We start from the raw sequence: 24,111 nt of genomic DNA on the forward strand, positions 1-24,111 counted from the left end.
ACCATCTTATTTATCCTTTCGTTTAACCTTTTAATGTTATAAGTATTTTTATTACTCAAATGCAAGCATACCATGGGAAATGGTCTTAAGATTAGATTCAATTATAAATCTATTCATCCATCTATCCAACCTCTTTCAGCTTCTTATCTGGTCCTGGTCGAGGCAGACACAGGCTATATGGGGTAGCTCAAATGTTGTTCTCCCCAACGACATCCTAGAGTTCCTAATTAGCAGATGCCGAAGCCGGGAGGGATTTGTAATCTCCTCAACTTGTTCTGGGTCTGCCTCAGGGTATGCTCCCAGTTGGAAAAGCCTAGAATACCTCTACAGGACGTGTCCAGGAAGTATCCTGCTCAAACAGCCGGACCACCTGAATTAGCTTATTTCAACATGGAGGAGCAGTGATTCTACTCCGAGGCCCTCAGAAGGTCCCTGTGCGTGAGCCCACCAAGAATGTGCTCGATCTATTGCTGAGAATACGGACATAGCTCCAACTCCAATTACACAAGGGCCAGATGGCTCACACCAACAGCAAGATACACCCCAATATACATGGCCATAGCTCTACCAATGTCCACAAATGATATGTAGACTGGAGCAAACTCCAATATTGGATAGGTTTTAGGAGAGTAAAGAGCTGGTCCATGGTTCCATGACTAGGACAGAGCCTGTACTGCTCCTACGGTATGCAAGGTCCAGCAATGAGTTTGCACCATCCTTTCACTGCTGGGGGATTCTAGTGTCAAAGACATGGCAATTGCAGTTGCCAATTGAACTACAAAGTCAATCATGCATCTTTGGTCTAAGGTTTCTCTGATGTCAGGTATATTTAAAGTGTTACCCATATGAACACTCTGGGATTCATAGGTGGTGCCTCTTCCAGGGCCTCAAATAGAGACTCAAATAAGGCAATGTACTCTAAATGGCTATTCATAGGTACAAATAGGGTCATAGGTACAGACCTCATAAAATGGTCCTCCTGTTCATCAGGGAAAACTTTAACACAGAACTGTTTAGCCAAGGGCTCAAAAGTATCCCCACATCGAGCTGGCCCACCTCAGCTCCAGGAGGACAGACAGTCTAGCCCCTACTCAAGATTATGGTTCCAGTGCTTGTGCTCTGTGGCAAGACAAGCTAAGATTTATCTAATTGGTAGTGCTCAACTTTCTGCCCTTGTTCTGGTTCCTTTTCCAAGTTCCAAGAACTTAGGCAGCCATCTTTACCTGCAGTCTGATCAGTAACACATCATAGTTGATGATAAATTCAAGAGCACAGATTTTTAATTCCAGCACATGTAAGGCAATACAGGCTACAACACTGCCTGGGGTGTTGCTGAAATGACCACATAAATAAATAAATAAATGCAATAAGAACATGAACATGGAAATGGAAATATGATATCTAAACACATCTCTAAAATATTAACATATCCTGCTAGAGAATAACATGAAGTCATTCGGATTCATTACAAAACTCAGAGCAGTATCGCAGTTGAAAGCAACCAATAAACACTGCATGCTAATGAGTATGACGAAGAAGTTTTAGGTGTTAAATGGGTTGCAGCAACACTGCCTACCTTTTCTCAAAAGAGCTCCAAACACTTCATACAGCAAGCATTAAGTGAGGAGACAGGATCACACAGTTAGGAGTTGTTGAGGGAAAACACACAAATGCACACACACACATACCTACAGAAGCACATATTTTTTGCAAGACTAGATCTTACAGCATAATATTGCAGTCTGGATCCAGGGGAGGAATAAGATCTCCTGAAACCGCAATGTATAATTGACAAACAGAAGGCACATCAACAAACCCACCAATCAATGAGCTCACAGTTACTGCCAGTCAGCTGCGGGTGGTTTCTAAAACCAACCAGATTTTAGCTATATGTGAGGAAAGTTTACACACCTTGCTATGGAGTCCCATATGCCTTTGCTTTCACTAGTTTCACTTAAAAGATCTTCATTGATTTTATCTGCCTTTTTCTGCACCTACAATGAGAAAGGAGACACAAAACAATGATGCTCCTACTGGTTTTTATCACAGACTGTGTAAAATCATTTCAGCATCCTCGATTTGTGACCTGTGACTGAAATGCACATCATAGAAAACCGCAGAAGAGTATTTTACTGTAAATTCAATAAAGTTCACTGCTATGAAGTGTTTAATCTGCATGTGAATAGCACTCACTCTGACTTTGATGATCTTACTGTGGAAACTGTTCAGCACAACTCTAACATCACCAGCATCAGCAGGGGAATCGGTTCCGTCGTGCCTGAAAAAGTGGATAAAGAGTGAAAAAGTGACTACCATCACTAAGAGTAAAAATCAATTATGAAATCTCAACAATGGGTCTGTAGTTGGTTAGTCTAACACAGGTGAAACCCCCACATGGAGACTGAAATTTAGCAATCTACACATTTTAGTGCTGCCTAGATGATATAGCCTTATATAATCTAGCCATAGACTTTTGAACAAGAAATCAGTGAAAGATTAAATCTGGCAAGCTACTCAATTGGCTTTGGATAGGAATCAGCGCTGTCATTTTTCACCAGTGTATGTGTTTGATTGACGGATGAGCCTGCAGGGGCACAGAGATACGATGTAAACAAACTTGAGCTGGTAACTGTAGTCTACAAGCTGAGGACAGACACCATTTAGCAGTGGATTTGAAGAATTATAACCAGACCATTTAGCATTTAAACCAACCATTGCTGATATTTGCAGTTATGTTTATAAACTGTTCAGCGTGATACAGTTTACTATACCTTCAGGCCAACAACTATATTACCATTTATTAAAATGCTTATATAATGTAAACTATCATAGAACTACTCAACCAATCAATCTGACTTATAATTGCATGTTAATAGTGTGCTTGAGGCCACCACTTAAATAAGGTTGGATCACATGTTTTAGTCATGGCAAGAGTACAAGAAAGATACACAGTGTAGACTGCTCTATGAAGGAGACAACAGCAGCTAATGGACAGACCATTGACAGAGAGTGAGAGCACACACTTAAAGGCGGATACTGGGAGAACTGCCAGGGTCACACTCTGAACCATATTCATTACCCTCCATCACCATTAGGAATCACCTTACCATTATTTTATCCATCACTGCTACCCAGCTATGCTGTATATACTGGTAGATTTAATGAGAAAGTCTGTACAGTATTGACTGCGTAACACTGGCCTCTCACTGTAATTGTTTTAGGACTGATTTGTCCAGTGGCAAATGTGTTTTGGCAGGCAGGATCTGCAGGGTCTGATGGTGAAACACCCGAGAGCAAACTTCAGGCAGAGATGAGCAATAGGCTATGATGCACATTATGACCCCAATGCTTACTAAAGGCAAAAAACTAACCTTGATAAATGCCCCCTCCTCATTTGGCCCAAAGTGCATCCCCCCTATGTTCAAGTGCTGCTTGTGCTTTGCCCCCTCTGCTGTCACCGGTGCAACTCAGCCTTTAGGGCTTGTGTTAGAAAGCACCAGAGATCAATCTGTATCCCTGCTCTGAGGAGAGGAGAGCTAGCCATCTCATTCATCGTTGTCAGGGCGAGGCGCAGTGGCAGCACAGAGGAAAACGCAGGCTCTGGGACTGGAGAGCACAGACACTCCCACTAGACTCTGATCGGCCACCTAACCAGAGCAGAGTGCCGCTAACCACAAGAATAATGACACTGCCAAGGTGAAAAATGACATCACCTCTTAGCTTCACCTGGAGGATTGGGGAATAAATCTTGGTTGTCTGATATGATTCCAGGGGAACCAAGGGCTGTACGTGTCCTAAATCTTATGTGAGGATAGCCAGAGAGAACAATATCTGTGGTTGTAGGGACATCTAGTATGGTGCACTACAGCTGCGTATGCGGACTCACATACATGGTTGCCATTATTGCAACTTAAATGTGAGGGATTATTGTTCTATGATATGTTAAATAGAAATGATACAATAGGGTACAAGTTCCTTTGATAAATACGAATTTGATTTGCTTTAGATCAGATTAAAAAGTGCCACAGTACATTTTAATTAAAGTAAAACTGCAGAATGCAAGACACTGAATATGGCTGCAATTAAGGTGGTTAAAGCACATAACACATAACTGTAAAAATCCACTGTTTGACTGGTAGAGGGGGCCTTTGATGCATGCCATAACCTCTCTCTGTTTCCTGTTATTCTCTACATTGACTGAAAAATAAAGGCAAAATGCCAAAAATAATCTTTAAAAAAAGAATATAAAAGCACTGAAAATTGCTTTTTTTTTTTTTTTTTTTTAGAAAATTTATCAAACCAACCAAAGCACAATACTGTTTCTATTCATCCAGGGAAATTAGACAACGCCAACGCACTCCGTCTAGTATATGCAGCCTCTGACACCTACGCCGTCCTAACTAAAACACATTCTGCTGCTGATATTCTGCAGTCTGAGGTGGATGGCATGGCAGGTGACCAGCTGAATCATCCCTCCACGCCGTCTTCTCTTTAATAGCACCCCTTTCCTCCTACCTGTCTCTCTCCCCTCTGCGCTGAGCAGAACTCCCTGCACTCATCAAAACCTTGAGCTGCTACAGTGTCAGCAGCTCTCCATGTTACCATAGTGATGGGTTTCATAGCTACCGGTATGAAATGAAGAGGTAGCTGAGAACAACCTTGATGCTGAGCTACTGATGAAGTCACCTAATTAGCATCATTATCTAACTTTGTTTTCAGTATCTGTAAGGGACATGATAGGAAAGACTACAATGGCATAAAAAAGCCACTGGTAAATACTCACGTGAGAACCTGATAGATATCCTGTGATCTTCCTTCACGTAATCTTAGGATCCAGGCACCAGGATTTGCTTTCAGCTGGAAATATCCCTGTTGTTGTTGAAAAGGTATTTATGGAATGCAATCAACAAGAAATACATTCCACACTTGTCATCTATCTAACAATGCAAGAAAACTATCCTAGTAACTCTGATATGGAAGAGAAAGGCTACTGACCAGGTTAGCCATGACAATAGTGTCATACATGAGCGGGTCTAGACTCATGCCCAGTGTAAACTGCAGTCCACGGGGAGGCTGACCAGTTGACAGGTCAAAGCAGTGGCCTTCCAGCAAAAGGTGTTCCAGTTCATACTCCGCCGCCACAACACCACTCACCTTGAGCAAAACCGCAAGTTGCAGAGGAGAAATCAGTAGGGGGAATGATTAATACAAAGCATCTGGACTCTACTTAACGGTGAGAATGATAGGACTGACTAAGGAGCAGGGTACCTCCTGCAGGTGGATGTTATCCAAGTCATGGGGGCTGCGCACTGCCTGCACCATCCAGCTCTCTGGTGTGATCATATTCAGGGTGAGGAGTGGAGATTCTGGGAGCTCCATGAAGCGGGCAACTGGTCCTGGAGACACTGTGTCGTTGGCCAAGAAACCCACATCAGACTCCAAGACAAAGCGGTAAAAGCTGCAAAGACAAAGAGAGATGATCAAAATGCTTGCCAACTAACTGCAAATTAACATAATATCTAACAACAGAGTAAATAACTGAAAGACCTAAAAATGTTGCAGGACTTTTTGCTACCAGTCTGAAACAACAAATCCATCTAACAAACACTCTGTGCTCTTCAGGAAGCATTAAAATGATGACATGTTGTGCAATACTCTCTTTTCTAGGGCAGGAGAGATGGGCTCTATTGTGACAGTTGGGTATATACAATCTCTTCAAAGTTAGGAATCTAATACTATTACTGCCAGTGTTCTTGCTTCGCCAATAACAGAAATATGTGCAGCGGTCTGTGTAACAAAATTGCTCCCTTTCTCCATTATTACCCAGAGTTGTCGCAGAGGCCAGCTTCAGGCTAATCTTAATGCTAATTGCTTTTCTTGAGTGCGCCCTCTGACACCAAGGAGTCATAATGAGAGTCGATAACGTTGCAGATGATAAACATTACCGCTTCTAATTCTTTTTATTTAGAATGCCTTCTCGTCCTCAAAAAATACGTCACATTTTTTTTTTTTTTTTTTTTTAATCCACAGGAAGATATCTCAAGATTTAATTTGCGCCACAGCAGCCATCTTTCTGTAGACCAGAACAGAGTGGTTAAACAAGGGCTGTTGACCCCAGGGTGAGATGGGAGCTGCTACCACAGCACAGGAAGGTGGTGGGGGAAAGGTTGTAGTTAAGGAGGAGAAACCCAGTACACCAGGGGAAACACACTGTCTTCATTTGACTGGTTTCTATTTTGTGAGATGACCAATTCTCCACAAGAAGAAACGTGAGACAAAGAAGATGAGCAGCCCTGTGGCCTCAGTCTCACCATAATGAGAAGCAGAACAGTGAGTAAAATGAACCCAATGACACAGAAGAGGATCCATGTGCACCCACTGACAGCAGTATCTCCAAGGGTGGGCTGGAGGATTATCAAGCTTATAGATCTACAAGAGACACGAAGCAGGGAAGATGTAACCTTTACGATTAAGAACCTCATCTGCTTGTTTTAAGATGGACATCATTATCAGGATGTTTATGATGAAATCCGAAAAACTGAACAGCGCTCCATTGCCCCGTCTTTCCGATCTCAATGTTTGTTTATTTTTTAATGCCATTTTGTCATTTAAAAGGGCATTCATTCCCCAAAGCAGAAGTTTCTTAGGCCTGGCCAGGTGTTCAGATTTCTGGCTTTTAAAAGTCTGTACTCTTTCTCAGGTACTCAGATTATTAGTGGTTAAATATGAGAATGGTGCTTTAAGAAATCAAGCAGAAAAACAAAACATTTCATTTACAAAGGCTAATAACATGAAATGTATCTGCATTGTATTGGAATCGTGGACTAGCTAGTTGATTGCGGACATCCAGCTTATTTGTCTCTCATGTGAAAATATGTAGCCATGTGTCAATTACAGGTAGTTGTCACTCAGGGGGACAGGAGAGTGATGGGTTGGGAAGAGAGGGGGCTTTTGAGTGATTTGTGGGGGGAGAGTTATTTCCATCAATTCCATTCCAGCTGATACCTAACAGCGGTTAATAAAGGTTATACTGTAAATTGTCCCTCCAAAGTGAGCATAAACGTCCTGAAAATTTTCCATTTGGTACTAAGAAAAAAAACAAAAAAAACATTTGAGCTATTTCAGTTCACTACCTCTACAAATGACTCAACTTGTTATGGAACAAATCAAAAGAGAAAACATCCCAAATTACATAATGACTAACATCCATGCAGTGGTGTAAATGTTAATGGCCAATTTCAACCTTTCATTTGTTGTTGTTTATTTCTTATTTTGTTGTTTTTACTGCATGGCTTGAGCTGCAACTGTGCAAGCTGTAAGCAATTTAACCAGAGATGCGAGGGGAGGCCCAAAGCAATAAGGTGGTGTTATTAAGCAGATTGCATCTGTGCAGTATAATCTTACAAAGGGAAGGAGCGAGGCAGAGATGCTAAGTCTGCAGTGGTCAGAGGATACACAAACAAGCCAAACAGGAAAATTTAATTACTGTTGGAGCTAGAGCTTACCTCTTGAGGGGCATCTCGGACAACTTGGCCCGGCAATTCATAAACACCTGCAGTCTCACATTGACCACTTGACTGAGCACCTGCAAGAGTCACAGAAGAAGAGACCAAGCTAGAAATCACGAGCAAAGTAGATAAAAACCAGCAGAGGGGCCACGAGTACAGGCCACAGGATATGAGCCATACACTGAGCAAACGACTGAAGGTAGCTTATAGTTTTACTGCCCATTAATCTTACTATACCGAGTTTATGAGGATTCACAAATGGCATAGCACAGACATTCTTGCATAACATCTTTCATGATATAACAGTGGTCAAAAAAAAAAAAAATGAGTAGTTAAAGGCGCAGTGAGCTGACTTTTTTGTGACCAGCTGTGATGTTGATATGCGGGCATCATACTTTTCTACTGCATCCTGCCATAGACTACTGAAAAGTGTACACTGCAAACAACGGCTACTGAAGATGCCTCTCTTGCTGGCTGTGTGTAAAGGCATGGTGAGTCATATTTTCATATTCACCCAAGTCAAATTCTTCACCACAGAAAGCCTCCAGCAAGATGCTGCAGACGGCTAGTGGGATTCAGTGAAACTAAGCCCACTGAGGAAAATGTTTGAAATAACCCTATCTGGTCAAACAAAAACTAAGCATACTTGTTTTAGCACACAAAGAATGGTCAGGATATCAACAAAGGTACAGTATCTTTCAGAATCAATAAAGTGCAAAAAAGAATACAACCATGAAACATTTAACCATATAAGAATGGGAAAAAGTGTGCTTTGCATTTCTGTACCCTCCATTTCTATGCAAATGATTTTAGGGTGTTCTTGGTGTATTAAGAATCAATGGAGAAAAGGGAAGAATATAGCTCACAATGAGCAGAGAGGACATCTTCTGTGCCTCTCTAGTGAGGGGGTCGACGATGGCCACCACATCATAGAACACCTCGTTTTCACGCGGGGAGAGATGGAGCATACTGAGGAGGAGAACAGCACACCAAAGCAAATTCAGCAACACAAGGTTATACAACACTTATTCAGCAGAACTGCAAATCAGAAGATTCGCCTTTCTGCGCTGCTTGAAATGATGGTGTAGCAATTTTCAGATCCATTATAACAAAAGCAGAGTGAGACTGCAGAGCCAAGAGGACAGCAGTAACAGGAGGAAAAAAAAAAAAAAAAACCTTGCCCACCTGTGGCTGTCTTTGATAAAGTGGACATCCCTCCTGACCTCTCCTTTGGGAGCTGCAGTTAAGAGGGCATCAACTTTCATGACTAAGTCACTGGCACTGAGGGAAAAGAGGTGTAGCAGGGTCAGTCCATCATTTATTAATGATACATGTTAGGGGAGATGTCAAACAGAGCTCACACAATGTGATCTCCAGTTGTTAACAAGGTATCCTCATAAATCAGTCAAGGCCATCATCAAACTGAGAAAATGATACTGTCATCCTTGCAGAATTTAGTTTCATAGCGTACAGTGGCTTCAGAAAGCACTCAGACGGCTTAACTTTTTCCACACCTTAAAATTACCATTTTTGCCTATCAACCTATACTCTCAATAATCCATTTTGACAAAGTGAAAACATGATTTAAAAACTGTTTTAAAAATCAAGAACTGAAATGTCTCATTTATAGAGGTTTTCAGACCCTTAATTCAGTACTTTGTAGGCGCCCCTTTGGCAACAATTACAGCTTTGACTCTTGTTGGGTAAGTCTCTACAAGCTTCTCACACCTGGATTTGTTCAGTTTATCCCATTCTTCCTGGCGGATTCTCTCACGCTCTGTCAGACTGGATGGGAAGCATCTGTGAACTGCTACATTGATGTTCTACGGTGTTTAAGTCTGGGCTTTGGCTGGGGCCCCGCAAGGACAGTCAGAGACTTGTCCCTAAGCCACTCCAACATTGTTGTGGCTGCGTGCTTCAGTCATTGTTGTCCTGAAAGGTGAGCCGTCGCAACAGTCTCAGATCACTTGCACTCTGGAGCAGGTTTTCTTTTGAGGAGCTCTCCGTATTTAGCTGCTTGCATCTTTCCCTTAATTCTGACCAGACTGCCTGTCCTTGCCACTGAGAAGAAGGTTCTCAAGGAAAATGAAAGGAAACAGAATGCACAGACTACACTTTGGAGTGCCACAGCAAAGGGTCTGTATATTTTGTAAATAAGAGATTTCAGTTTTTGATTTTTATTAAATTTGCTAAAATTCTAAAGAGTTTAAAAGGATGTAAAAACGTCCATTAGAGACAGATAAAGGGAATGGGAAGGACATTTTGTGTAAAAATAAAAAGGCTCAAAACAAACAAACATACTGCTTTGGCTTCATCCCCATCTGTTTAACTCTGGCTTTGACTTTCTCTGCAGAACCACTCAGTGTAATCTTCTCCAGCAAATGGAAATCCTCCACAGTGAATTCTTCCTGCTCCTCAAACGGACCAAGGATCTAACATGGAGAAAATAATGCAGTCAGAACACGACTTTTCCAATTCATATCTCAGCATGTATTATTTACTACTTGCCAGGGGGGTGTTAAATTTAATGTGATTGTAACACCGTGTTTTATCCACTTAAAGTCATGGTATTCAGTGATGTGTTTTCCTCCTTTCTATTTTGGGAGTAGAGCCCTGCCACTGCAGTAGAGGAATGTAAAATGATATTAATTGTTACTGCCATCTCAGAGGCTGGCCTCTTCATCCGTAACTGTCAGCATCGCTGCTGCTGAGACATCAGTCATCAGCTCTGTGCACACATACAGTCAGCAGATACACAGACACTCACACAAACACACACACACTTTGCCGTTTGTGCCACCTGTGACCTTTAAGAAACAGACATCATGCTGATTTGACAGTACTAAGGAAGCCCTCTGAAAACACTAGAGGGGAAAAACCCAAAGTGCAGCAGCTTAGAGGATCCTACTGCACTGTCGAAAACAATACCAACAACTTTTAATCAATGCTTTTCTTCACTGACAATATAAAGCAGTGTATTCCACTTTTCATGCAGAAATCTGTGAATCAGTAACCATCAGTGAAGAGGCTGAGTGAACTGTGTTAGGGTTGAAGTCCACTCACTCTGCCATTGCTGATCACTGCCCGCTCTCCAGGACTCAGTTTCAGGACATCTCGACAGAACAGCTGCTGACTGCGGATAAAATCCACTTCCAGTGTGTTGAACTTTTTCTCAAAGGCATCAACATCCATGCCCTAGAGCAGAATAACAAAAGTTTGTTTAGGGTGTTAGATAAATTGACTGTGTTGTTAACCCACAAATTTCTGAAGAATTTGTGATGTACTGAACGAATACAATAGGCTAGCTCAAGGACCTTTTTCCCTTTAAAGTCTGTCCAAAACAAAATCTGAGCGATGCATCGGCATAAGAAATGATGTATGAGGCAAAAAAGAAATTATTCACAATATTATTGATGCCTTACATCAGTGCAATCACTGCAGTTTTCAAACATAAAATATTTCAGCCAGAGGAGAGAGCTGTCAGAAATGCACATGTGTGAAAATGAGATTAATCAATTTGTAATTAATATAACAAACTCTTAATTAAGCCTCTGCCATTTTTGTCTATAACAAATTAGGTGCGAGAGTGTGGAGGGTTTGTGGAGTCAGGTTATTAGTTTCTCTAACATTTCCCTCCTCAGGAGAAGAGGTGAAATACCAATAATGTCAGCACAATCCAGTCAGCAAGTCTGTCTGGCAGCCAATAATAAACTCACATCCCTAGACCCTGAGTCTCAACTCACACAGCCACCTCTTACCTATCTTTCCATTGCTATTTCCAGTCCATTGTCTCATCATGGTTTAAGGCTGGTATAACTGCAGGGCAGTTTGTCATGGTTGGTCCCACATGTAGCCTGTGCTATATGACTTATCCTGATGGGAGTGATTGGAGCTCCCTTGTCAGCTGATTTGTTGATTAGTGCATTAGAATTTGCTTTCTTATGTGCAATGCTGCGTGGGTGGATACTGCATGCTACAGGAAAGAGAACACTAGCAGTTGTAGACTGCCTACAGCAGCAGAGTGATGGTTAGGCTTGGCTGAACACATGTGGCTCTCACAACCATGAATGGTGAGCAGGAGCTCGCCTATTCATCAGGTGCTAGAGGCCCCCAGCGCTTTTTACTTAAAGATTCGGAGTGTGGAACCTGCCTTGTGTTGGCCCCTGTGACAGATCAAGTGGAAGTGACAGTGAGTAGGCTGCTTGCCTTGGTATCCACAGACTGTGGAGCATCATGCATGCTCTAAATGTATTCCGTTAGCTGATGTTCAAGTGAGGAATGAGAAGTTGGGCTCATCAATCACCATTTTTTCACCACTGTGCACTTAAATAAAAAAAGCACAGGCAGACAAGTCTCTAAAAGTCGTTATATCCAACCTTTGTTTTCCTAGTTTATACCATTATGCTCATTAAATTATCACTTATATCAATGTAAAGTAACATTCCTCCAATTTCACAAATAAACACGTTTTACTGACACAACTGAGAAGACAAACATAAATCCAATAAACAAAAAAAAAAAAAAAGAATTAACTTATTTTTAACAGTAACTCTCCCAGTGTAGTCCTGTATATCTTTCAGGGTTGGGAATATATGACACTATATAATAGGGATACCTCGATCATGTTATTTTTTTTTTTCCCCATCGATATCGTTCTATGAGTGAGATACTGATCATTTTTGGCATGCATTGCATTTTGTAGGCTATATCAGTCTTACACACTTTGTAAAAGTTCCTCACGGCTGACATGTTGTTTTGTTTTGGTGGCCTGTTGCACGCTGGCGCAATGAACAAGGTAGGAGGCGGGACAACCCTACACAGCACACAATGCTTCTCTCAGCCGCAGACAGTTTTAAGGTGACCGGTGACTAGAAGCATTAATTCCGATCAACCGATCACGTATTTTTAATGAAAATCGTCCAATAGTGATCTGTGGCCAATCAATCGGGGCATCCCTACTATATAACAATAATAAACTTCACTTGTGTGGTACTTTTCATAAAACAAGTTTACAAAGTGCTTCACAGACATTAAAAAACACGGTATTGCAATCATGAAATAGAGAACAGAGATAAAAGACAATGAAATAAAAACTGAGAGTAACAGCTGATCTGCAGGTCTCAGAGAAGGGGTGGAGGGGCTGAGAGAGTCAATAATGTAAGATGGGACCAGGCTGCTCAGTGATTTAAAAACAAGCAATTAAATTTTAAAAGCAGTTCTGAATGCCACTGGTAACCAGTGCAGTAAGGCAAAAATCTGAGAAATGTGGTCATATTTTGGAGTTCTTGTGAGTACCCTTGCTGTAGTATTTTGAACAAGCTGGAGGATGTTGATGGATTTCTGGGGTAGCCAAGCAAATAGGGGATTACATTAATCAACATGAGGAAACAAAAGCGTGGATGCCAGTTTGTGTGTCACTGAATGAAAAAAAAAAGATCTGATCTTGATAATACCAATGGCAGATTTAGAGATATTGCTAAGACGTATATTAAAATTCAGGTCTGAATCAAAGATTACTCTCAGATTTCTGGCCTCATGGGTGCACTACAAACCATGGGAAACTAAAGTTTGGCTTAGATAATCCCTATGATATAAATCTATCAGCCCTGGGAGCTTTTGCTACAATATTTATACTTAGGCGACTATTCCTTTAACATTTCTGGTTACATTAGTCAATTGCATGCAGTATTACAAATCAAAGAGCCAAAATGTTTAATGGCAGTATCAGATTTATAGAATTTTGAATCAGATGGATGAAATGCCTTGATTTTTCAGGTACGTCATAAAAAGATGTAGCCCAAAACATACATTTCCATTTGGCTATTTTATGTCTAAATAGTTTATTAACTGAATTTTCAGAAAACTAACCATACAACCTTATACATCAATAACAATATAAAATTGACAAAATATTTTACATGGCATGATGGCATCTCCATCTTGTTGATGCATTTTGTGACGCACAAACAATTCTCATGCGTTGTTCCTATGCGTCCTAGTTCACTTTTTTTGGCCATGGATCGTCTGACAAATTCCCATGTCGGAAAACAAGAAAATAGGATTTCACTATCTCAGCTAAAATGCATTCATGTTTTTAACACAGCAGATAATACATTTAATTTTTTCTAATAAGTGTCGACTGACGGCATCAGAAGATTTCTATGTTAACAGCTAGTGCTGATTCACTTCGGCAATTTTGCAGATAGGAGATATCAAATTTGCATATATTCTACTTGTAATGATATTCATGTAAACTGTTCCTTTCCGTCTGTCAGGAGGCAAGTGCTAGAAATCCAGTATCATGTGGATGTTAAACTACTCACTGATTAGCTCTAACAAATTAAAATAACATAACATAACTGACATAATTCAACATATTCGACAACATCATTCATCATACTATGCTAATTTTTCAGTGCATATGTGTATCTGTAATGTATATCATGTAATAATATTATACAGATGACAATTTGTGCCTTAAGAATATAATCAAACACAAGGAAACTGCAATAAAGGATATTAATAATAATATTGTTGATGTGACCGATGAGTAATTGTTTCACTCTGAATAATCAAGGTGTTGAGTCTTGACTTTCATTACTGATACCAAGATACTTCAGTTTGAGAAATATAAATAAAACCTAAATAATAAATCTTTTTCTTCATTATGTTAAAATAATTCAAGGTTTGCAAATGTTAAATGTAGCCCAAACAAGCAGCTTCACAAGAACTTTTCTTAAATGAAGTCTAAATTTAAATTACATTTATCTAAATCTAGTCAACTATCTGATCAAATCACAAGAAAACAAGATTTTGAATCTGACCGTAGATGACAGCTTTCAGTTCGTGACCCTTTAGTCAGAACTATTTTTAATACTCTGCTACGTATACATTTCAGTCGGTAAAGAATAAAGATGTAATTGTAACTCTACAGCAGCCTTTCGATGAGGCAAATTTGTGAAGATAATGACAAACCAAGGCAACATTTAGTCTCATATCAAATCAGATCAGATCAGTAAATCAATATATAGCCAAGCTGTACCCAAAACTCGTACTTTCGGGTGATTGCAAAAGTACAGTTCTAAAAAGGGTCCCATTTGCCTGTCATATAAATTAAATGCAAATGAAATTTTTGGAATCTGATCATCTCTAAAGTGACAGAAAACAGAACAGCATTTCTTAATCCTTCCTTTACCTGCATCAGTAAATCTTTAATCTTGGTCCCCTGCTGGAGGAGCTGGCTGCTTTCCTCTTTCAGGAGTTTTTGCACAAAATCTGCTGTAGCCTTATTCTTCTGGGTGAGGAAAGAGGCCCAGATAGCCCTGTACAGCACAGTGTTATCTTCACTGGGCTTTCCACTGGGGTTATTTATCACCCCCACTCGCACTCCAGGGCTGGCCTTCTGCTTTCACACAGACACACACGCACAAACAGCAGTGATATAATTCACACAAATATCACACATTCTCATATTTCCAAAAACTGCAGGTGTCACTGAGAAAGAGCACTGGGAGGAGAGAGTGTTGAGTGCTTAAAAGTAACAGTAAAGGTTTGTCCTATACTACTTATCACTACCAAATATGCTTGCTTGCTCTGTTACACCTAATCCATCTGTAGTGTATCAAAAGCAGTATTTAGTTTTTCGAGATATCTTGATGTATTTCTGTGAGAGCACAGAGCACAAAATAAGTTTTCAGAATAAATTTCTTCGTTTTTGGTAATAAAAAGAGGAACCTGAATTCATAATCAGTATCTAAACCATCTTAATGTTATTCATCTCTTCTGTCTGTGTGTGTGGCATGGATTTACAGCAGACAAGTTTTGTAGCTGTAGGGACACCAAGTGTAAGATTTGTGTCAAAGACAGGCAAATGTGAAAAATGTCATTGATTGAGTCAGCATTCATTCCTTCCTAGAATTTAAGGCTTGTGATATACTGTCAAGCCTACACAAACTAAGTCATGAGAAGACAGAATGGGGAGGTGCTGATACTCACCACGTGTTTCAGAGCATTGAGCAGCAGCTTTCTTCCTGAAAGCTTCTCTAAATCTCCAGCTATCCATATGGTCACAGTACTCATCCCATCCTCATCTAAGATAAAAGAGCAAAAATTCAATACTACACAAAACACGTACATATCACATTGCATTCAATTTAAGCATCCTGTTATAATACAAACTAATTAGCGACTGTTAAAAAACGCTTCTGACAGTATCACGCAGGTGCTGCAGATTTGTCAGCTGCACATTCATGCTGCGAATTTCCCATTCTACCACATCCCAAAGATCTTCTATCGAATTGAGGTCCGGTGACTGGAAACTACTGACGTGCACTGAATTCATTGTTATGCTGGTGGAACCAGCATGATAATCAGGTGCTTGATGCTTACTGTGTGTGCTAAGTTGAAAAATTTAGGAACGCATTAAGTTAAGAACTTTAGGGGTACAATGAAAATGTATCAAATGATGTGTTTTTCCTGAATAAAAGGGATACAAGGAGATATTTACAAGCAAAATAATTATATATTTGAATATAAAAAGTACACTAGCTTTTTTTTTTTTAATGCTTCAAACTGCATTTATTTAGAGATTTTCATTATTAATTATCATAATTATTCAATATTTGGTCCAGCAGGTTTATAAACAGGTTATCTGGCCTTCTTTGAGCTCAGCCAGTGGTCCACAGACTAAAGGGCCCTTTGTGATGACGGGTGGATCACCTGAATTTTTCAACGGACAACACTGGTTCAGTGGAGTGTCATCGTCACTGTTGTTGTGTTATCAACCTTTTTGTTGAAAAAAAAAAAAAAAAAAAGGAAAAACACATGCTTGGGCTGAATTCTGCAACACTTTTTCACACACATTCCTTAATACATTTTACAGCTGGCAAACATCCATCTTTAGTCGCAAATGTGGGTGGAAAGCTTGCACTGTTGAGCCCAGCCCAACAGACAATAAGTAATTGTCTATTAACAAAAGCTTTGGTTTGGAATGATATAAAGTTGAAAACCATGTTCAAATGTGAAAAGGTTCAATCCTCACTAATAAGAGTAGCGAATGGGAACTAGACAATGAAACTCAAACTTGGCAATATTCTAAGGGAAAACACCATACATCTGTCGGTGTGAGCCAGAAAGCTGCAAGTTTTTTCCAAACAGCAAACTCCACTTGACAGAATACTGCTCTGACAACAAAATTGCCCTTGCCACAGATATAACTTTTTCATTGATTTGCTTATTCACGCAGTGGAATTGAACTCAAAACCAGTTGACTCTAACGCAACGAACTCCTCGATCTCATCTTTATGCCAACAGTAACAACCACTGGCATTACACTTATGTATAGCACATTTTCACATTTTCTTGAGAAAGAAATAACTGTCTAAAAAGTAAAGCTTTGGGGCCAAGATTTTTACAGTTGCAACAACAGTAGCTGAGCATGAAAACGTAGTCCATGCTTACGCTTTCTTAAGATGAAGGAAGAATCTGTACGTTGAAGAAAGAGGACGATGAGGAAGGAGTCAACCTGCAGTTTCTATAGCAGAGAATGAGAGCTTGACAGTGCTATACCTATCAATTAAGGCTTAGATCTCAAGAACTGTACCTCCTTTGGGTTATGCTTTTACATTTTGAGACAAAGGAGGCTTGTGGCAACAGTTTAAGGTATTACATGTGCTTGTACAGTTAAAACTGCAGCCCTGAGAGCAGTTTAGAATATTTTTTCTGGTTACTGCTCCTACCTCTAGTTGACACACTGATGAAGTCTCAAAACGGCTGTAAAGCTGTCACTTTAGATTTACATTTCTCCAAAACTGCAACACTGATCACAACACAGGTTACAACTTTGTTTAATCTCGAAAATACTCACAAGACTTTGAATTTTCAAACTCTGTAGGACTGTGGGAATGTCAGTAGGTAGTTTTCAAAGTTTAGCAGGCTTTCAAAATTTCCACAGTTGCATCTTTCATCCCATAGAATTCCATTATGAATTTATGTTCGTTAAAAATTAATATACAATATCAATGCAATATGCATGAATGAAAATGTCCAAACAGGAGAACAATTTGACAATTAAATAAAAAGACATTTCTGTTGGCGATACTGTTTGTTATCACTTAGGCAAGTTAACATAAAGAAAAGAAATGAAGAGGATGCATTAGTTTGACAGTGTTGACAGGGCTCTGAGCAAATACTCACACTATTTATCTAAAAGTATTTAAAGAACATAAACATTTGTGTTGCCAACAAAGTGTTTTTCCTTTTGTGTATTTCTATTTAAAGTTTTTGTAGAAGATATCCTCAGTGTTACTGAATGCAGAAACATAGTAGTGGATAGTGTAACCATCATATCAGTTTATGTTCTGACCACCAGTTTGAATTATTTCAGCTTCATTTCTGAGAAATCATGTTTTGTTCATCAGTTAGTCAGAAGGGCCAAAATACCCATGAGCCAAAGCAATGAGAGATGTGAATCAGACCTGTACTGAATTCAAAATGCTTCATCACTGAATTCACAAACATGTCACTACAGTTGCTGAATTCATCCAAAATTAACCCAGAATAGAATATAAAATTAATTTTCAAAACTTGGGACTTTTATTATTGGAACTAGGGGAAACTGGAACTGTCAGTGTGGTACTTTGTGGGTGTTATCAACAGAGTAGCTCTGCACCTCCTACACACAAGTACTGTGTACAAGTACAACCTACTACAGACACCATCTCCTACATATAACTACAATCTACTACAGACAACTATAAACCTCTACACGAAACTAAAGTTTATGGCATTGTAGTACCAACACTTCTCTGCAGTGCCTTTGTTTCTCAATGCCATGGCCAGAAGAAACAACCCACGACAAAGGGTAAGATTTAGAGATGATGCCCCTCATGACAGACAGAAAGTTCAAACATATGCCAATGATGGAGCTCTCTCTGCAAAAAGCCTTTCATAATGCTCAACCCTAAAAACAAGTGCCTAAAAAGGTAGATTGCATAGCACAGCATACTGAAAGAATACAGGCTGAAAGGGTGACATTTTTCCACAGGGTAAGCTGGCTGGATGAGCCGCTAAAGATCAGGGAGCAGCAGCTCAAGGATGAATACACAAAGTGTTACAAGACCATCGCAATGAATGCATTGGAAGTCTCCTATCTAAAGCATCATCTCCAATTCAATTGGGGGGCAGAGCAAGGTCACAGAGCACAAGAACCAGCACAAAGTGAACGTGGTGAAAGAGCAACTCCACCAAAGGAAGAATGAAATCCTGCAACTGCAGAAGGAGAAAGAGATCTATGTCTGAGAGGCTCACACAGACCACAAAGCTGAGGAGAAAAGGAGCCGAGAACCTCCTGAACAAGAAGGCTTGAAAGACAAAATACAACACCATACAAGAGCACTAAGAGACGATAGTAAAACTCATGGAGAAGAAAGTACTGCAGAAGGAGAAGAAAAAAATGGAAGAGAAGAAGAAACAACTGGAGGAGCTCTGTCTGAAAATGAGCTCTGTCTGAAAATGCAGACGTTTCAGGTCTCACAATCTTTCACCCCTTTTCCCTCCCTTAACCGCTAACTTCTTACCCCCCTCCTCCCTCCATTCCCCCTATCTCCCTCACCACCTTCTCCTTTCCATGCATATCAGGCTAATTGCAAACTCTTAACTGCCACCAAAAAATAAATTGATAAATAAAAAATTCTAACGCCCCTCCAAATAAAGATATATAGAGTAAGTACAATTGCATATGGCTCCCTATCCTGCTGGAAGTAGGCATTAAAAAATGGGCAGACTGTGTTCACAGAGGGATGCACATGATCTGCAGCAATACACAGGCGGGCTGTGGTATTTAAACAATGCTCAGTTAGTATTAAGGGGCCAAATTTGTGCCAATAATATATTCCCTGCACAATAAATACAGCTCCATTGCTTCACATTGTGTCGATTACATTTTGTGATTGGCCAGTAAGCCCAGTCCTGGCATACACACGCAGCATACTCTCATGAGCACCCAAAATGACACACACACAGAGGTTTCAAGTTTTAGGCAGGAGTAGAGCCCAGGATGGTGTGTTGATGTAGCCCACCCACTTCAACGTTTGACATGTTGCACATTCAGAGATGCTCTTCTGCACTAGCTCTGTCCTTAGAGTTATTCTCACCTCCCAGTCACCTAAACAAGAACAATTCTCCTCTGACCTCTCCCACTCAAAAGGCATTTTCACACACAGAAATGCTCCTCACTGAACCACCCTATCTGGCACTAGCTAATTATTCTACCATCAAAGTCACTTAGATCACATTTCCTTCCATTTCTGAAGTTTAGTCTGAACAACACCTGAGATTTTTGGCCATGTCTGCATGCTTTCATGCACTGAGTTACTGCCACATGATTGGCTGATTAGAAATTTTGCATTAAGAAGCTGGAGTACAGGTGTACTGAACAAGGCGGCCACTGAGAGTATAATGAAAACAACATTGGAGTGCAAATTTATTTTTTGTATTTTTGTTAATGTCAACCTTAATGCTTATGTGGCTTTTAAAGAAAGCTCGTTATCCCTTAAAAAGTTTTCACCCTGGTTACACAGTGACTATCAGATGAAAGTGAGAAGGAAAATGAGGCACAGCCATTACAATGAACATTCAGTTCGTGTGTGACAGGTGAGAGCAAATGAGACATCTGGCAGAGAGCTGAGTACATTAGAGGAGAATTGTGCTGCTTGTCATACTTATATCCCCCCCAGTCAATCAGTCAGTCAGAAAAGCAGGCAGTCAGCCAGACAGCCAGTCCATAGAGGTGGGATGGCAATCAGCCTCCTCAGCCTCACTGAGACACCTCCACTCTGGGCCTGAGTTGTGAAATGCAGCACTGATGACCATTTAGACTGCTGGCTGAGAGCCAGTAAGCAGACCCAGTAATTATATCTTGCTGGAGGCGCAGTCTGTCTGCCTTCACAAAGGTTGCTTTCACACTTTCATAGATCAGTAAAGCAGTGTAGGATTCATTTTTGTTTAGATACTGCTTGTTTAACACATTTTCAGCAAACAAATGTACAATAGCTGTTCCAGTTTAGAGGACAAGATGCAAATGCTTGATTTAGTTATTTATACAGTCACAAGTCACTGTGCTACTGAAAATGACATAGTGTGCATTCATCTGAAATCGTGTTTATTGGGAAAGCAAGGCATGAAATTACAAGTAATGTCTTACCATTATTTGTAAAGTACTTCATTCTCTTGGCCATTACAGCTGTTTTGTCTCTGATGTCCAAGAATGAAAACATAGTTGTGTCCTCCCAATCATATACAACTGCAAAGCAAGATAGAAAAAGTAAAACCTAGGGGAATTTAGATGATGAATCAATAGTGGATGGTGTAAGATGAGGAGTACAGGTCACCTGGCGCGGCAGTGAAGTCGAGGTACTTTCGGTCAGTACCTAGAATAAGGGGGTTCATCCTGGGAACCACATTGGCCTGCTCCATTAGATAGTCCACCACATCTGAACCCTCAGTTAATTGACCCTGTAACCAGAGAACGGAAGACAGTTATGTCATTTAGAACATCAATCCATAAAGATCTACTGGATCTTGACTATGCCCAGTTAACATGCAGTTAAGTGTAAATGTGTCAACAAATACAATGATGTGGAGAGCTGGGAAGGAGGGGATGAATATTTAACTGCAAACTGCATGTCCTGCTATCTAGCAAATCTAGCAAAAAGCAAGTAGGTTATTGATCAGTTACTTAATATGCTTTTAATTATTTACCACATTACATTAAACAAACACTAATAGCTCGGTATATATTCTATACTCTACTGCAATAAACTAGTTTTCAAGCAGAGATCATTAAAATTTCATCCAAATCTAAATGTAATACTTCACAGTAAAGAGCCATGTATTACATCACAGATATGTTTCTTTACTTTACTCAGAGAGCATCACTGTTAACCACTGTCCAGCAAACAGTAACCCCAGGCTAGAAGGTGACATATTACTTTTATGCATACTATAAGCACGAACAAACTTCCATTGGTACAGTTCTTTAGTGTGTGTTTACTTCCACTGACACACGTGTATTAATCTTAATGCCTTATTTCATAGTAAAATAAACTTCGGTAGGTTAAATATGAGGAGTGAGTGTCTTTCCATACAGTCGTGTCATACCATAAAGACAGCTCTCTGGAAGGCAGTGGTGGTGTCCATTATGCGCTGCAGGATGATGGTTTCCAGCTCTTCTGGGTCCATCTCATCTGGGCTTAGAGGGACTCCATTGAATAATGCCAGAGGTAGAGCACCCAGGCCAGTCTTTTTGTAGAAGAGGGAACCATCCTGGAGCAAAGAAAACATAGACAATCCTGGTCTGTCGGTCCTATTTCACCAATTTTTAAGTAAAAATCCTTATTTCCAATGAAGACAAAGACAATAGTGAAAACCATTTAATTTTCTTACCTTTCTCTTGTCATCATACTCAGATTCTGCACCGAAAATCCTTTCAGCATTGGCTTTAGGGAATTTTCTCTTCAGGTAAGCAGAAAGTGTATCAACAGATAGTGTCTCGCCTACATCTACTTTGTTGTACATCTGCAAGAGAGTGGCAAGTCAAATCAGATTTGACCATCCCTGTCTTCAGATCCCTACCACTGTCAACAATTTCCAGCTCTGTTTGAAGAGCTGATACCAGAAGCAACATCTCACTGACTCATCTAGTCCAATAATGTCTAAAACCATGGAATAAGATGGAGCACAATAAAACAACTGATACCAGGGCACAAAGAAATAGCTTTATAATGCTTTCACACATGCTCTGCATCCCTGAACTTATCTAGAAATTACCCAGAGGAGTTGTATGTGAGAATGCAAATGTACAAAATAGTTGGACCAGACATTAAACAGACTTTACCCTGCCAGCCCCCTCGTACAAAGCCCATGCAATGTCCGATTTGTGTGAATAGAGCAGGTCATTGTAGGAAAATTCATGGCAAGCGACTGGGTGTCGATGATGTTTCTATCATGCAACTGGTGCAAACCCGGATGAAAACAAACGGAGCATTTCCAGAAGGTAAGTAGTTAGTAGGGAATATCTGACACAGACAATCACCTGTTGTGTGCTACATGTGTGAAAGGACAATGTCTGGGGAATCAGGTTCAGACATTGTCAGGAGTTCATATGAGAAAACAGTTTTAGTTATTCTTCAATAAGTGCCTGTTAAAACAACAGAGATTTATATACATGATATACTTACTGAGACCATGGACATCAGAGCCTGGGATAAATCGTACTCATCTGCAATGTAATTCAGTAGTCGGTAAAATCCAACCCCTGCGTCTGAGAAGCCATCAATCTCATCCTTGGTGTTGACAACAAACACAAATCCAATTCTAAAAAAAAAAAAAACGGTGCAAAAACAAGTATTTAATTTGCAGGTGAAATGAGAATCACTACCTAGTAGAGATTGTAAATGCCAAGAGTAGACCACATAAACATCTGTGGAGGTGTCAGAAATAACAGCACCTACCTCAGGGGAATTTTATGCTTGTAGAAAAGCTCTGCGAGTTTCACCAGCTCAACACTTTCTTCTTGTACTGGATCTAGGAACAGCACCTAACAACAAAGGTATCATCAGAACAATACACCCCAGACTGTTTTAATAATCAAAAGGTAATGTGTATCTTTGTATGCTCTTCTGTGCCACTGTGTCTGTCTGTGCTAACTGAAATGTTTTGATGGTAAACAAGCCACAATTTGACAAAAGAGTATTTAATTGAGTCTTGCAGAAGAATCGGATACATACAAAGACCTTCACAGTGTTCAGGTGAGTCAACGTAACAAGACAATGATGACTTTCCTCATTCCAGTCCCTTCCGTCAACTCACCAGGTTGAAGAAATTCCGTCGGATCTGCCGGATGACTCCAGGAAAGGTGGCTCTGAGGAGCTCCTGTACACCTGTTGGCCAGCTGCGGTACATCGGGTCATTCTCTATGTCATTTATCCACTGGAATGTAAAGTACAAAAAGAAATTATATTCATGAGTTAAGTGTCAGTAACAGAAAAGCAACCCTGGAATAGGGAAAGATTCAGTGCCTCTCTAAAGGACAAGTTTTTTTTAGAGGTTTATTTATCAAATAGTTTTTCTGCATATAAATGTAAATGACAGAACTTGCTACACCCTGTTACAATACTTGGCTTACTCGAAACGGGTTAGTACAATACCTGCAATACCTTCCTTTTTTGCTTTTGATTTTTTTTTGTTTCCAATTCTGTCTCTATAACTTCCATCAGAACAACGCCTTTCCATGTATCCCAAATTCCAAACTTTCACTTTCAAAACTTCACAAAAGTTGAGTATCCAATGCTGGATTCTTTGAATTTATGGGCATGACTGCAGCTCTGCTATTCACCATCAGAGAAGGCTCTTAGGAATAGAACAGTGGTCTTTCTGACTCACAAGCCTCCCCATGCTGTAAACATTTGCCTCACTGTCATTATCCCCCTTACACAGTGTCTTCTCTTCCTTACCAATGTCTCTATCTCTCTCTCTCTCTCAGAGACTCATACTTACTTATATATTAAACACAGTCTCTAGAAAGAGAGATGTAAGATGAAATTAC

General features: G+C 40.1%; 1 protein-coding gene across 4 annotated transcripts in view; it reads right to left on the reverse strand.

Moving 5' to 3' along the window:
• The window catches only part of uggt2 (UDP-glucose glycoprotein glucosyltransferase 2), a 42,184-nt gene that overhangs the window by 10,587 nt on the left and 7,486 nt on the right, over positions 1 to 24,111 (reverse strand). For 3 of the 4 annotated variants that reach the window (XM_087176513.1, XM_023415840.2, XM_087176512.1), the window contains exons 14-32: positions 23,376 to 23,495; positions 23,018 to 23,103; positions 22,745 to 22,880; positions 21,951 to 22,082; positions 21,666 to 21,830; positions 20,897 to 21,020; positions 20,710 to 20,808; positions 15,504 to 15,598; positions 14,704 to 14,913; positions 10,572 to 10,703; positions 9,810 to 9,940; positions 8,694 to 8,789; positions 8,375 to 8,477; positions 7,506 to 7,585; positions 5,269 to 5,458; positions 4,996 to 5,154; positions 4,784 to 4,869; positions 2,194 to 2,278; positions 1,912 to 1,994 (exon numbers count right to left, since the gene is read on the reverse strand). In XM_087176513.1, coding sequence (XP_087032639.1) covers positions 1,912 to 1,994; positions 2,194 to 2,278; positions 4,784 to 4,869; positions 4,996 to 5,154; positions 5,269 to 5,458; positions 7,506 to 7,585; positions 8,375 to 8,477; positions 8,694 to 8,789; positions 9,810 to 9,940; positions 10,572 to 10,703; positions 14,704 to 14,913; positions 15,504 to 15,598; positions 20,710 to 20,808; positions 20,897 to 21,020; positions 21,666 to 21,830; positions 21,951 to 22,082; positions 22,745 to 22,880; positions 23,018 to 23,103; positions 23,376 to 23,495 — 2,312 coding nt within the window. The remainder of the gene's footprint in view (positions 1 to 1,911; positions 1,995 to 2,193; positions 2,279 to 4,783; positions 4,870 to 4,995; positions 5,155 to 5,268; positions 5,459 to 7,505; positions 7,586 to 8,374; positions 8,478 to 8,693; positions 8,790 to 9,809; positions 9,941 to 10,571; positions 10,704 to 14,703; positions 14,914 to 15,503; positions 15,599 to 20,709; positions 20,809 to 20,896; positions 21,021 to 21,665; positions 21,831 to 21,950; positions 22,083 to 22,744; positions 22,881 to 23,017; positions 23,104 to 23,375; positions 23,496 to 24,111) is intronic. The other variant, XM_023415841.2, reaches the window with a different exon arrangement.

The sequence above is a fragment of the Seriola lalandi genome, unplaced genomic scaffold (genome assembly GCF_002814215.2).
Source record: "Seriola lalandi dorsalis isolate HSWRI2012SDOR001 ecotype SW California unplaced genomic scaffold, Sedor1 jcf7180002054559, whole genome shotgun sequence".
Taxonomy (NCBI): Eukaryota; Metazoa; Chordata; class Actinopteri; order Carangiformes; family Carangidae; genus Seriola; species Seriola lalandi.